At 43.1% G+C, this 14,068-nt stretch overlaps 1 protein-coding gene across 2 annotated transcripts; it reads right to left on the reverse strand.

Annotated features, from left to right (window-relative positions):
* Positions 1-2,994: 2,994 nt before the first annotated feature.
* Positions 2,995-13,988, reverse strand: POFUT1 (protein O-fucosyltransferase 1). 2 transcript variants are annotated; one of them, XM_030533784.1, is made up of 7 exons: positions 13,900-13,988; positions 13,143-13,264; positions 9,180-9,362; positions 8,312-8,424; positions 6,274-6,466; positions 5,766-6,008; positions 2,995-4,846 (listed from the first exon to the last, which is right to left on the reverse strand). In XM_030533784.1, exons 3-7 carry the CDS (start codon positions 9,282-9,284, stop codon positions 4,658-4,660), a joined length of 843 nt encoding a protein of 280 aa, XP_030389644.1. In that variant the 5' UTR covers positions 9,285-9,362; positions 13,143-13,264; positions 13,900-13,988; the 3' UTR covers positions 2,995-4,657. The 2 variants fall into 2 exon arrangements, with proteins under 2 accessions (XP_030389644.1, XP_030389643.1); XM_030533783.1 differs by having other exon boundaries at positions 13,830-13,987.
* Between the last annotated feature and the right edge of the window lie 80 nt (positions 13,989-14,068).

Below are 14,068 nucleotides of genomic sequence, written 5' to 3' on the forward strand. Positions count from 1 at the left end.
GCCAAAAAGTTTGCCTATCTCTGGTTTAAGGGCTCACTGGTTGACTAGCCAAATAGACTCATAGACTAATAGGTCAGAAGGGACCAATCTGATCATCTAGTCTGACCTCCTGCACAAGGCAGGCCACAGAACCCCACCCATCCAATTTTATAACAACCCCTATCCCAGGATCGAGTTATTGAAATCTTCAAAACTGGTTTGAAGACCTCAAGCTGCAGAGAAACCACCAGCAAGCAACCCGTGCCCCATGCTGCAGGGGAAGGCGAAAAACCTCCAGGGCCCCTGCCAATCCGCCCTGGAGGAAAATTCCTTCCCGACCCCAAATATGGCGATCAGCTAAACCCTGAGCATGTGGGCAAGACTCACCAGCCAGCACCCAAGAAGGAATTCTCTGCAGTAACTCAGTTCCCATGTCATCCAACATCTCCCCGCAGATCATTGAGCAGACCTATCTGGTGGTAATCCAAGATCAATTGCCCAAATTGACAATCCTATCATAACATCCCCTCCATATACTTATCGAGCTTTGTCTTAAAGCCAGGAAAGTCTTTTGCCCCGACTACTTCCCTCGGAAGGCTGTTCCAGAACTTCACTCCCCTAATGGTTAGAAACCTTCGTCTAATTTCAAGTCTAAACTTCCTAATATCCAGTTTATACCCATTCGTCCTCGTGCCTACATTAGTACTAAACTTAAATAATTCCTCTCCCTCCCTAACGTTAACCCCCCTGATATATTTATATAGAGCAAGCATATCCCCCCGCAGCCTTCTTTTGGCCAGGCTAAACAAGCCAAGCTCTTTGAGTCTCCTTTCATAAGGCAGTTTTTCCATTCCTCGGATCATCCTTGTAGCCCGTCTCTGAACCTGTTCCAGTTTGAATTCATCCTTCTTGAACATGGGACACCAGAACTGCACACAGTATTCCAGATGGGGTCTCACCAACGCCTTGTATAACGGTACTAACACCTCCTTATCCTTGCAGGAAATACCCCGCCTGATGCATCCCAAAATCGCATTTGCTTTTTTAACAGCCGTATCACATTGGCGACTCATAGTCATCCTGCTATCAACCAGCACCCCAAGGTCCTTCTCCTCCTCCGTCGCTTCCAACTGATGCGCCCCCAACGTATATCCAAAATTCTTATTATTAGTTCCTAAATGCATAACCTTGCACTTTTCACTATTGTATTTCATCCTGTTCCTATTACTCCAGTTAACAAGGTGGTTCAGATCTTCCTGAATAGTATCCCTGTCTTTTTATTGCTGTCTAATAGGTCTAGAAAATTTGGTTCAGATTCCCTTTATTTTCTTATGTTACTGTTTTTGCATTGCTTAGATGGTTGTGTGATATATATTGAGCAGCAATATCTTTCTTGTACACAATACAGATTTAATTTTTCTAGTTGAGAGTTTCAAGGGTAAAGGATATTTTCCTGATCTGAAGAAGAGAAGTATATTCTTTTAACTTCAGCTCTTCTATAATATTCCAACTTAGTTTCTATAGGGGAAATAGTAAGCATGTGTGTGGGGAAAGGGAGAGTTCTGAATTTTTGCAAATTAAACTGCGTGTTTTAGAACAAATTGAGTTTTACTATCCAGACAAATCAAGCTCCAGTTGTGTATAGTATTAGTACAGCAGCTCATTTTTTATTTTGTAAATCTTCCCTACAAATAAATTAGCTAGAGAGATGCTATTTTTTTCATTTTTGTTTTGTAATTTATATTTGAGAAGCAAATTGCTCTCTGTTGCAGTCTGCTGCAGAACAAATACTGGAGTAAACACTGGAATTACCATACTAGAGCAAGTTAAGATCAGACCAGAAGTCCATTTTGTTCTATCCAAATATGGACAGTACCACATACCGCAGAAAACAATTTAAAACAACCCTGCATTGTAGGCAGTTATGGAAATACAACTATGGACAGAAGTATTAATTCTCAAAAAATAAAGGTTGAGGTTTGCAATAAGATATTTGACTGAAGTTAGTTTATAAGGTTCCATCAAATTGTGTTTTAATTAATGATCACTCCAAAGGCAGTGTAGCATCATCCTTCTGACTGGACTGAACCATTACACCAAGTGACAGGGGTAGCACTGTTATATTAACATCTGACCCCCAAAAGTGCAGCGACAACAAAAGATTAGGGCTGTTCATTTTAGAAAAGAGACAACTAAGGGAGAATATGATTAAGGTTTATAAAATCATGAATGGTGTGGAAAAAGTGAATAGAGAAGTGTTATTTACCCTTTCACTCAATACAAGAACCAGGTAACAGTCAAAATTAATAGGCATCAGGTTTAATACAAACAAGAAGATGTACTTTTTCACACAAAGCACAACTCCCATGGATCTCAGTGCCATAGGATGTTGTGATGGCCAAAAGCATAATTGGGTTCAAAAAATAACTGGATATGTTCATGGAGGATAGGTCCATCAATGGCTATTAGCCAAGATGGTCAGGGCCACAACCCCATGCCTGGGGCAACACTAAACCTCTGAATGCCAGAAGTCAGGAGTAGAAGACTGAGTAGATCACTCCAGAATTGCTGTGTTCTGTACACTCCCCCTGAAGCTCAGGTATTGACCACTGTCAGACACAGGATACTGGGCTAGATGGACCATGGTCTGACCCAGTAAAGACTGTTCTTATGTTCTTGTATCAGAGGGGTAACCGTATTAGTCTGGATCTGTAAGAGCAGCAAAGAGTCCTGTGCATGCATCCGACGAAGTGGGTATTCACCCACAAAAGCTCATGCTCCAATACGTCTGTTAGTCTATAAGGAGCCACAGGACTCTTTGCTGCTCTTATGTTCTTGGATATTCCTAACTGAAGTGAGATGACAGTACTGATTGACCTTCGTAGGGGATTTGTATTTATATTTTTTAAAAAGATGTGACAGCCTTAGAGTATATTGATCTGGGCAGAACTATGGCCAAACATGTTAATCCAAACTGGGGAGAAGGGGAATCAGTAAGCTTTGAAACACTCAAGACAAAGATAAATTGTATTTTATTATGAAAAAAATACAAAAAATATTTTCTTGCCAATGCTCCTTAGGTCAAAATACATCCTCTAAACCATGATATTTTGCAAATCTCAGTAATCGGTCTAAATCATTAGCCATTTCTAATCAATGCAGCCTTTGATTGCATCTTTCAATACCATCATAAATTGGAGGAAAATACTGATGGATCTAAACTGCTTAGGTTTATGAGCTTCCACAGTTACATAAATTTCCAGCTAGCCTAAATCCTGCTCACAGTTAGCACCACTGAAATAACCAAATCTGACACATTTTTGAAATTAGCACCGAAAAGCACGAGGCTAGTGTATAGTGACACAACACCTTAGTTAGCTTTCAATTTATCATGGGCCTCAACTCCTTTGACATTTGCTATAAGGCACAGGAACCCAAATAAGAGGAGACAGAGTTAAACCAAAGAAAAATGCTCAGATATGAGTGAGTTCCCCAGATGCAAAGAGCACATCAGGAGAAGATGCCCTAGCTGTACAACTAATCCCTATCGAAAAGGGAGTGAGTGCCAAAACTCAGTAATTTACCAATAGCCACAGGAGTAACAAGATTGTTCCACACAGGGATAATGACGTGGATCATCACAGTTACTCATGCAAAATTAAACTGTACTGGTCAAAAGTCTTAATCCAGGTTTCTGTTAGCATCTCACTGCAAAGGGACAATGTCCCTAATTAATTTAATGGGAACCATCACTGTGGATCAGATTTTACTGTCAGTGGAGAGGGCTCTTTGTGAGAAAATGCAGAAAAACGATTAGCACAAACCTACATTGGATAAAACCCACCATACTGCCTCCTAATGCTTTACTGAGGTTATTTTAACATTTCGGTTCCATTTAAAAATATTAGCTTCTAATATTTACTGATCTCCACCGATCCCTGGGACCGAATGTCAATCTCCCTCTCAAAGCAAGAGACAACAGCTATGAAATCATAAAACACCAGTCCACGACAAGCTAAAGAAGACTGCCCCCATCAGTGTTCTCTGTGCCATGGTCAGCGCAGGTACTAAACAGACAACTGAATCATTATGATATAACAACGCCATACTTCTGCAACACCCTTTGGCAATCTCAGTAATTTACAGACATTATTAAATTTAGTCTCAACACTCCTGTGAGGTAGAAGTATTAAACCCATTTTACAGATGGGAAACTGAGGCACAAAGGTGACTTGCCCATATCGGACACCAGCAGTCCTCAAAATAAAACTCAGATCTTCTGATGCTCAGTTCTAAGCTTTAGGCAAATGCTTCCCAGCACTTGCAGGAGAAACAGTAAGATATGGGAAATGAAGAGAGGGGAATCTGAGCCGCTATCTGATTCTGGTGGCTGCTAAATCCCAAATAATGAGAATGGAAAGTTTCCTACAAGAGGTCACCCCATAGTTTAAAATTGATTTTCCATTTCTGATCTTATGCTGACATCATGGAATTACTGAGAAGGTGATCAGAAATGAATCCAAATATTAATGTGAGGCCAGGATGAAGGTATGGGGACAGGCTTGTCATAGTGGAATTGAATGTCCTAAGATGACATTTTTATCATGATGTGTCTGCTAACAGTGCATTAGTGTTCAGAGCTATAAGAACAATTAAAATCTGCCTCTTCCTCTCCTGATCAGAATTCATCCCGCAGCCTTGGGGGGTGGTCCATGCCAAAAAATGAGGAGGGCCTCCCATGCACATCACGTTCTCGTTTCACAAAGGCAGTAAATGAAGAGACACAGTTCCCAATAAAATGGTCAGACTGGCCAAGGATATACAAGTCTATCTGGGCCACTTCGGGCTGCAAATTCACCACTTTGATCTGCAAAGTGAAAGGGGAAGAACAAATTAATCCAGCCATCACTGTACAGAATAGATAATCCCAGAGCATAAGAGTCCTGGCCATAACACAGCAAATGGGTACAAACTGGAATCAGTTTAAACTTGCCTTTTCAAAGGCTCCAGCAAGTACTGCTATTACATAGGCATCTCAATTCAGCTCAAGTCCTTGCCAGCACACAGGACTGGATCTTTTAGTTCAGGAGGAAACTGAATTCTTCAAAGGACCCTTAGTACTTTAGTCCTGTAGCTGTGGGTAAAGCTCACTTCTAATTCCATGCATCAGTAATTAAAGTTCCTAACATGAAGGTTAGCAGTCCCTGAAATTCAAACTGATCTAAACTAAAAGGACTTGAAAATTTTACCTTACACTTATTAGCCCAAATAGTAAACCTGCTAGCCCGGGTGGAAAATATCTGTGCTACCATATTTTCTGTTTCTCTGAAACTTCTTTTTTCTAATATATCTCATCAATTTCTCCCACTACACTAACATGTGGGCTGGGGCTCCACTGCCCAGGGACAATGCCTGAGTGAAAACTGATGTACCCCACCCCAACTGATGGGAAAGGGGAGAGAGTGTGGGATTCTTAAAATGTTAGGATTATTTATTTAGGACCGAATCCTGCAAGGCTCTGAGTGTCCAATTCTTATGACACTCAGAACCTCAAAGGATCAAGCCAATAAACATCCAATCCTTTGACACTCACTGAACTATCTACCTCAATTTTACCGCAGCACCAAGGCACAAAGAGTATTTCCTGTCATCTGTTAGTTAGTCAGTCTTAATTTCACTGAACACATACGAGATAATCAAATGTCCAGAGCACGCAGCAGCAGCAAATATTGCACTAACTGGGGAAGGACATTATTAGAGCAGTCCTGTCAGTCTGAAAGACTTACTTTTCCTTCGAAAAGCTGCTGTATTTCTGTAGTGTAGGGCTCAGAATCAGTGGCAATGTAGACAGACTTAGCTTCCATCTTCTTCACCCAGAGCTTGAGCGCACGCTTGATTTCCTTTAGGTCTGGCAGGCACATGTCCATTGTGAGAGGCACAGCATTGTTTCGGTCATAGCCTACGCACTGTGGTGAAGCCATGAAGTGTGATCCAGCTGTCCCATCCTTCAGCATATTACATGCATTCTTCTATTAGAGGACAAAAAGAGAGAATACCATATGTGAACAGTAACAGCTAAGAAGAAAGAACTGACTCCAACTCAGTCAGCATTTCTAGTATCTAAACACAGCCAGTTACTGAGTGCAAACTAGGTTTAGACTCATCTCAGAATGACTGACCATATCAATGCTACTCCATTTCTCTTTGGTATACTTTCTATAGGGTTGTGTGGTGATGACACTGACCGCATGCACCAGACCCACTAAAATCTACATAAGAGCATAAGAGTCATACCCAGTCAGAGCCGATCCGCAGATGAATTCCTACATAGGGTTTAACCAGGAGAGAATGAATATAGGCCTCTCCCTTCTGCACCATCTCATCAGACCACACAACATACTTGTGCAGAGGCCGATGCTCCTCTAAGACTGGAAACTGGGCTGGAGCCCCAGGCAGGGCAAGAACAGGGTGCTCTGATGGTGGAAACCTGGAAGGAGAAACAAGACAGGAGCTCCATGTGTTTTCATCATCTCTGGGAAAGAGACGGAAAAAAAACAGATGTGCAGGAAATCTTTTGGCCTTGATAGAGTGCCAGGGTAAATCAGAAAAGACAGTTACTCCATGGAATGGAAAGAACTGAGTGATCCTGCATTATAGAAGTCCAGAGAAACAACAAACAAAGAAGTAGTTCAAGCAGTACGTGTAATTTCAGACTAAAAACTATGAAGAGATGACATGGACAGCCACTCATAATCAAGAATTGCCAAAATTAGAGCTGCTTGAATGATTTTAACTCCACCTCTTTGGGTACATGCATTAGGATTCAGTCATTAATTACATGATCACTGACATTCTCAAGAACAAACAAAATGCATTCTTCACCCTCACCATCCTTGCAGTTCTCTCACTTGTCCTTGGGGCTCTCCATACCTCACCCCCATAGATTGCCCTTCCAAGCTCTGGCCAGCTATAGCTTCTACATCCTAAGGGATAGAGAAATTCCTACTCTTCCCATCTTGTGGGCCTTAAGAGGTGTAAGGAGGAGTCTAGCTTGTGTGCACTTTAAAACAACCATAAGAGAGATGTAGGCACTGAACCCTAGTCTCCACTCCTGCACTACAAGTTTCAGTGCATAGCTAGTTAGCCCTACATGCACGGTGTAGCCATCCTTAGCTGTGCACTTTATGAGTATAAAGTATAAAAAGTATAAAAGCTTGGTATAAAAAGTACTGAAAACAGTGGATTGGAATGGAAACCATTATGCAACCTGAAATATAACAGTGTCTATCACTCCTGCTGTCAGAAAAAATTAATCTTCACCATTTCAGCATGTGAATTATACACAACTCAGTCTCAAGACACTGCTTTTTACCTCAGACTCAACAGCAAAGCAGAAGTGAATTAATGAAATTTGAGGGACAGAACAATGACAAGATAGCCTTGACATTCACAGCGGTGGATCAGTTATAACAGGGATCGGCAACCTTTGGCACACAGCCCATCAGAGAAAGCCCCTGGCGGGCCAGGACATTTTGTTTACCTGCCGCATCCGCAGGTTCGGCTGATCGCAGCTCCCACTGCTGCGGTTCGCCATCCCAGGTCAGTGGGGGCTGCGGGAAAGGTGGCCAGCACATCCCTTGGCCCGTGCCACTTCCTGCAGCCCCCATTGGCCTGGAGTGGTGAACCACGGCCAGTGGGAGCTGCGGTTGGCTGGACTTGCAGATGTAGAGGTAAACAAACTTGATGGGCTGTGTGCCACGATCCCTGAATTATAAGTTCTCTTTAGTTAAGTGTCTCTCACTCCAAGTTAAAGTAGTTCTGATGCCCAGGCCCACTGCTGTAATAAATATTAGGTCACTTGTGGCTCTGATAACAGATAGATATTGGACTCTCTCGGCTCTCTGAGCTAAGAGATGAAAACATTATCTAAAAGTTGTTATCTGATCATTGTTTATTAGCTGAGACCTGAATTATTTCTGATTTACTTCTGAACAGTACAATTAAAGACTCAGCCAATAAACATGGTAATTAAATGTTATCACTTATTGGCTGGCAAGTTGCTCAGCCTTACATACTTCACACCTAATACTGTCAATAGAACACAGTGTTGGGTCAATTGACCATGGAAACCGCTTCAAGGTTTTTGTCTCAAGATTATACACTCCTAGCTGAAACATGAAACTATCACTTCAAGCCATCCCAAATGACACTGGGGCTCAATGGTGTGACTAGAGTGAGCGTTTCCCTGAGAGCCACTTCAAGTGCCTAGACAAGTTCAGCTATTGGCATCACTACTCCACCACTGTGCACGGCTTCCCCAGGTTCTTGGTACCTTTGGATCCAGTGGTCCTTGTAAGAGACACTGAAGGAAATGCCCCCAAAGAGCTCAGACTTATTGAAGTCCACGTTGAATTGATCCCAAAATGGACCAAAGGGATTTCCATCCTGCAAAACAAAGATAGATGCTTATTCACCACAGCACATGGAGCCCTGGCCGTGTGGAATTAACAGGATCCCTAGCCTTAGAGCTAGAATGTAAAAAGTGGAGGACCTGGAGAGGTCTGCAGCCAGAATTCTGCTACAGAAAGACATGCTTACCAGGGGGTTGACTGCAGTCTGGTATGCCTACCATCTAACTTACTGGGAAGGAGCAGATAAACTAAGAAGATCCTTGTATTAATATAAAAGACTATTCCAAAAGCTGTCCTAAAATATATCAAGTAACAGGGGTCTGGTGCCCAGTGACCATTTGTCCTGAAGGAGACAGACTTTTAAAATCAGTTGGGGATAACTGCTGTATAGATGTGATAGCTGGGTAAAAGGCCAGTAGAATATCTGCTTTTTTTGTGTTAAGGTCTTGTTTTTACCTAAAATTACAGTTACTTTGAATATGATAAATACACACTTAAACATACATCTCTATCGACTCCCAACCCTTTACTGTAACCACCAGACCTGAATGTAAGTACCTCACAGACAGGTTTAGTGGAAGAGCAGCACATGGATGGATTGCCTGAAATGCTCTGCAGAGTGTATAATCTGGAATGCAATGCCTAAAGGAATAGGCAGGGGAAGAAGTGCCTCATAGAGTGATCTAGGACACCAAGCCTTAGGAAGGTCCCAGAATAGCGAATAAATACCAGTCTCGGACTCAATCATTCCTCTGACCTAAGCTAGCAAAACAAGAGTGAGACACTTACCTTCATGGGACAAGTCCTTTTGTCACTGCTTCTCTGAGCTGCTGCTTCAAAGCAGTAAGCCACACGCTTGCCAGGGGGCCAGTGAATGGGTGCTAATCTCTTCATGAAGTCCTCCAAGCTGATAACCCGGTGATATTCTAAGAGAGGTTCCAGCTTAAAGTATTCCTTGTAGGAAACATGCAGCTGTGAATGAAAGAATGAGGCCTACTCATAGTGCAATTGGAAGTCACTTCCAGCTAAATCTACTCAAAACGAATAGAAAACACTGCGGTCTGTACCCTCTTCTTCATTCAGTGATGGCAGGATGAACAGGTCAGAACATATTATGATCCAAGTAAACAAATGCTTTAGAATTCACAACTCTATAGAATTTGATGGGGGGAAACAAGGCTATCTACATAAGAACGGCCATATTGGGTCAGACCAAAGGTCCATCTAGACCAGTATCCTGTCTTCCAACAGTGGCCAGTGCCAGGTGTCCCAAAGGGAATGAACAGAACAGGTAATCATCAAGTGATCTATCCCCTGTCACCCCTTCCCAGCTTCTGGCAAACAGAGGCTAGGGACACTATCCCTGTCCATCTTGGCTACTAGCCATTGATGGGCCTCTCCTTCATGAACTTATCTAGTTCTTTTTTGAACCCTGTTATAGTGTTGGCCTTCACAACATCCTCTGGCAACAAGTTTCCCAGGTTGACTGTGCGTTGTGTGAAGACATACTTCCTTTTGTTTGTTTTAAACCTGCTGCCTATTAATTTCATTTGGTGACCCCTAGTTCTTGTGTTACGAGGAGTAATTAACATTTCCTTATTTACTTTCTTCACACCAGTCATGATTTTATAGACCTCTATCATATCCCCCGTTAGTTGTCTCTTCTCCAAGCTGAAAAGTCCAAGTCTTATTAATCTCTCCTCATATGGAAGCCACTCCATATATCTTTTTTGAGATGGGGCAATCACATCTGCACACAGTATTATACATGTGGGCCTACCATAGATTTACATACAGGCAATATGATATTTTCTGTCTTATTATCTATCCCTTTCTTAATGAGTCCTAACATTCTGTTCACTTTTTTGACTGCCACTGCACATTGAGTGGATGTTTTCAGAGAACTACCCACAATGACTTCAAGATCTCTTTCTTGAGTGGTAACAGCTAATTTAGACCCCATCATTTTAGTTGGGATTATGTTTTCCAATGTGTATTACTTTGCATTTATCAACACTGAGTTTCATCTGCCATTTTGTTGCCTAGTCATCCAGTTTTGTGAGATCCTTCTGTAGCTCTTCACAGTCTGCTTGGGACTCAACTATCTTGAGCAGTTTTGTATCATCTGCAAATTTTGCCAGCTCACTGTTTACCCCTTTTTCCAGATCATTTATGAATATGTTGAATAGGACTGGTTCCCAGTACAAACCCCTAGGGGACACCACTATTTACCTCTCTCCATTCTGAAAACTGACCATTTATTCCTACCCTTTGTTTCCTATCTTTTAACCCGTAACCAATCCATGAGAGGACCTTCTCTTTTAAGCCATGACAGCTTACTTTGCTTAAGAGCCTTTGGAGATGGACCAGGTCAAAGGCTTTCAAAAATCTAAGTACACTATATCCACTGGATCCCCCTTGTCCACATGCTTGTTGACCTATCTCAAAAAAGTAGCGGATTCTACTAGTAGATTTTAGTAGATTGGTGAGGCATGATTTCCCTTTATAAAAACCATGTTGACTCTTTCCCAACAAATTATGTTCATCTATGTGTCTGACAATTACTATAGTTTCAACCAGTTTGCTCAGTACTGAAGTCAGGTTTACTGGCCTGTAATTGCCGGGATCAACCTCTGGAGCCTTTTTTAAAAATCGGCATCACATTAACTATCCTCCAGTCATTTGGTACAGAAACGGATTTAAATGATAGGTTACAAACTATAGTTAGCAGATCTGCAATTTCACATTTAAGTTCCTTCTGAACTCTTGGGTGAATACCATCTGGGGTCCTGGTGACTTATTACTGTTCAGTTTATCAATTTGTTCCTAAACCTCCTCTAATGACAATTCAGTCTGCGACAGTTCCTCAGATTTGTCACCTAAAAAAAAGTCTCAGGTTTGGGAATTTCCCTCATATCCTCAGCTATGAAGACCGATGCAAATAATTCATTTAGTTTCTCCGCAATGGCCTTATCATTCTTGAGGGCTCCTTGAGCATCATGATTGTCCAATGGCCCCACTCGTTGTTTAGCAGGCTTTCTGCTTCTGATATATTTAAACAAAAATGTTGCTATTACTTCTTGGCTAGCTGTTCTTCAAAATTTTTTTTTTGGCCTAATTATATTTTTACACTTCATTTACCTTTCTATTTTCCTCACTAGGATTTAACTTCCACTTTTTAAAGGATGCCTTTTTGTCTCTCACTCCTTCTTTTACTTTGTTGATTAGCCACAGTGACATTTTTTTGGTTCTTTTTTGTTTTTTAAGGCACTTTTGGGGTTTTCTTATGTTTTTTAAAAGTTTTAATCTAGAGATTAGAAGAGGGGACTTTAAGTCAGGACTCCTGGGTTCTCAGCTCCACCACTGGTATGCTGAGACCCTGAGACATAACAAAGAATAGGCAATTATATCTTTCCCCAATGCCCCTTACAAAGAGTACCTGATTAAACCTTGTATAGTACATAAGTATTATCCCTAGTTTACAGATGGGAAAGCTGTGTAAAGTTATGTAATTTATGTGGCTCAATGTTTATAATATGCTTTGACATGTTCAGATGAAATGGACTATATAAAGGCAAAGCTACTCTAAAGAGAAAATAACCAGTGTGTACCCTTATCACCTCCTAATGGAGTCATCAAATGCAGCATCAACATCCAGGTTGGCTTGTGAGAAGCACCCCTGTGATCACTAGTTATCACTTTGACTTTTATACCCCATTTACAACAGGGTGATACTTTTATAAAAAGTAGCACTGGGCCCCTGTTACAAGGATGCAGAGTTCAGCAGCTGATACAAACCCCTCAGTAATAATGTTTTCCCATGACAACACTGACTATGTTAATTGGGACACATGTGGGACTTTAAAAAAAAAACAAACAACCCACGAGATGCCATGTTTTTATTCACATTCAGTATCTTCAGTGCAAGAGAGCATACTGGTGGTGAAAGGAGCTAACTTAATAGCCGCAAAGACTAAAATCCTCTGGGTATCCACAGAACAGGTTTGGTGTGTGCAAACAACAGGCCAAGAATCCCCCCACTGCCTTGGCAATGTCCCTTAGCTGTAGGGACCATTTCTACCAGCACGATGGAAATTCAGTCCCCACAGTCCATTCAAATCTTGGCCCCTCTGCTGAATCTGCCAATAATGGGGTCATTTAGTGCCAGCGGAGTCATGCAACATCTGTTCACTGGGAGCTAATCTAAGATCACCAAACTCAGGAATCAGAGGCAAAGGCCATGTTAGTCTGGATCTGTAAAAAGCAACAAAGAGTCCTGTGGCACCTTATAGACTAACAGACGTATTGGAGCATGAGCTTTCGTGGGTGAATACCCACTTCACCAGACGCATGTCAAACTCAGGAGTCCCTTTATATATTGTGCATCAGCACATCAGTGCTTAATAAATAACAATAATAATGCTGAAGAGGCAAAAACCCAACTGGTTTTCACATTTCAAACCCAACAACCAGAACCATTATGAAAATATGCAAATAGCCATGTAGAATCCTGTCTCCCTAGAATATTAGAATGTAAATTGTTTGGAGCAGAGACTATTTTTTTCCTTTATGCCTGTACAGCACTGAGCATGTTTAGCCTCAATTGTTTTATTAAGTTGTGCTGAATGTATTTCTCAGGGACATGTATGTAGCATTACAAACGTATGTGGCACCACACCAGCAGCGAGCAGGACATGGTATAATTTGTAGAGAACCCAACATCAAAGTATCGAGGGGCTGAACAGGACTTACATTAGTATAGGGAGGCCTGTGGTGTCGGTACTCGATCCAGGGAGGCACAGCCAGGGTACGATTCAGAGTCTTGGCAAACGCCAAGGAGCCCAGGAAATGATCCGCCTGGTTCCCAAATCTCCCTAAAAAAAGTGTCAAGAGCTGGATTTACTGGCCAAATCAGGAATGCCCATGTTGCCACAAAGACTCGCTACAACTCCATGCCCTCCCCCATCTCTGGGTCATCAAAAAATGTGGAGGTTTTCAGGAATTACAGGGATCTGGGACCCACGACAGGTGGAGGGTGGGACAAGAGAAGGCCCGGGGGGGGGGGAAGGTGCAGGAGTGAAGGGCGATCCACCCTGTTGGGGTGGGAGAAGGGAGGAAGGAAGAGTGGGTGTGGAGAGCTGAGTCCCTGGGGGCTGAAAGTCTGATTGCAAGAGAAAAGACTGGACCGGAGGGAGGGAGCTCCGAAGGGGCGGGAACCCGGCAAGGGGAAATCTCGGGGGCTGGGACTGGGACACAAGAGGGCTGTGGGGGGCTAGGGGCCAGGAAAGGGGCCGCTAGGGAGGCTCCGGGAAGGGGGACGCCACGGGGGTGCGGCTCTGGGGAGGGGCCCGCTGGGAGCAGGGGCCCTGGACACTGGGGGTCCCGGCGGGGGCAGGAGCCATCTGGGGCCCTGCAGCGAGCCCGCAGGGAGGGTCTCACCCATGCAGGGGCAATAGAGCAGGTAACCGGCTGGGTCCCAGGCGGGCGCCGCCGAATCGCCGGCCGGTACCAGCAGGAGCAGGAGCCGCAGCCCGAGCCCGAGAGCACCCATCATCGCCTGGCAACCAGCGGGGCGGGAGGCCTATCCCGGCATGCACCGGGCTCCGGAACGGAAGGGGCGCTCTAGGAGGGAAAGGGCACCATAGAGGCGGAAGGAGCGCGAGCGAGCGAGCGAGCGC

The sequence above is a fragment of the Gopherus evgoodei genome, chromosome 14 (assembly GCF_007399415.2).
Source record: "Gopherus evgoodei ecotype Sinaloan lineage chromosome 14, rGopEvg1_v1.p, whole genome shotgun sequence".
Taxonomy (NCBI): Eukaryota; Metazoa; Chordata; order Testudines; family Testudinidae; genus Gopherus; species Gopherus evgoodei.

Bases quoted from the DNA above. Each gene is read 5' to 3' on its own strand.
- POFUT1 (XM_030533783.1), bottom strand. From the start codon at position 13,944: ATGATGGGTGCTCTCGGGCTCGGGCTGCGGCTCCTGCTCCTGCTGGTA. The intron at 13,265-13,829 runs GTGAGACCCTCC...CACTTTTTTTAG, and splicing joins GCTCTATTGCCCCTGCATGG to GGAGATTTGGGAACCAGGCG. The intron at 4,847-5,765 runs GTAAGTCTTTCA...TTCACTTTGCAG, and splicing joins AGCAGCTTTTCGAAGGAAAA to ATCAAAGTGGTGAATTTGCA.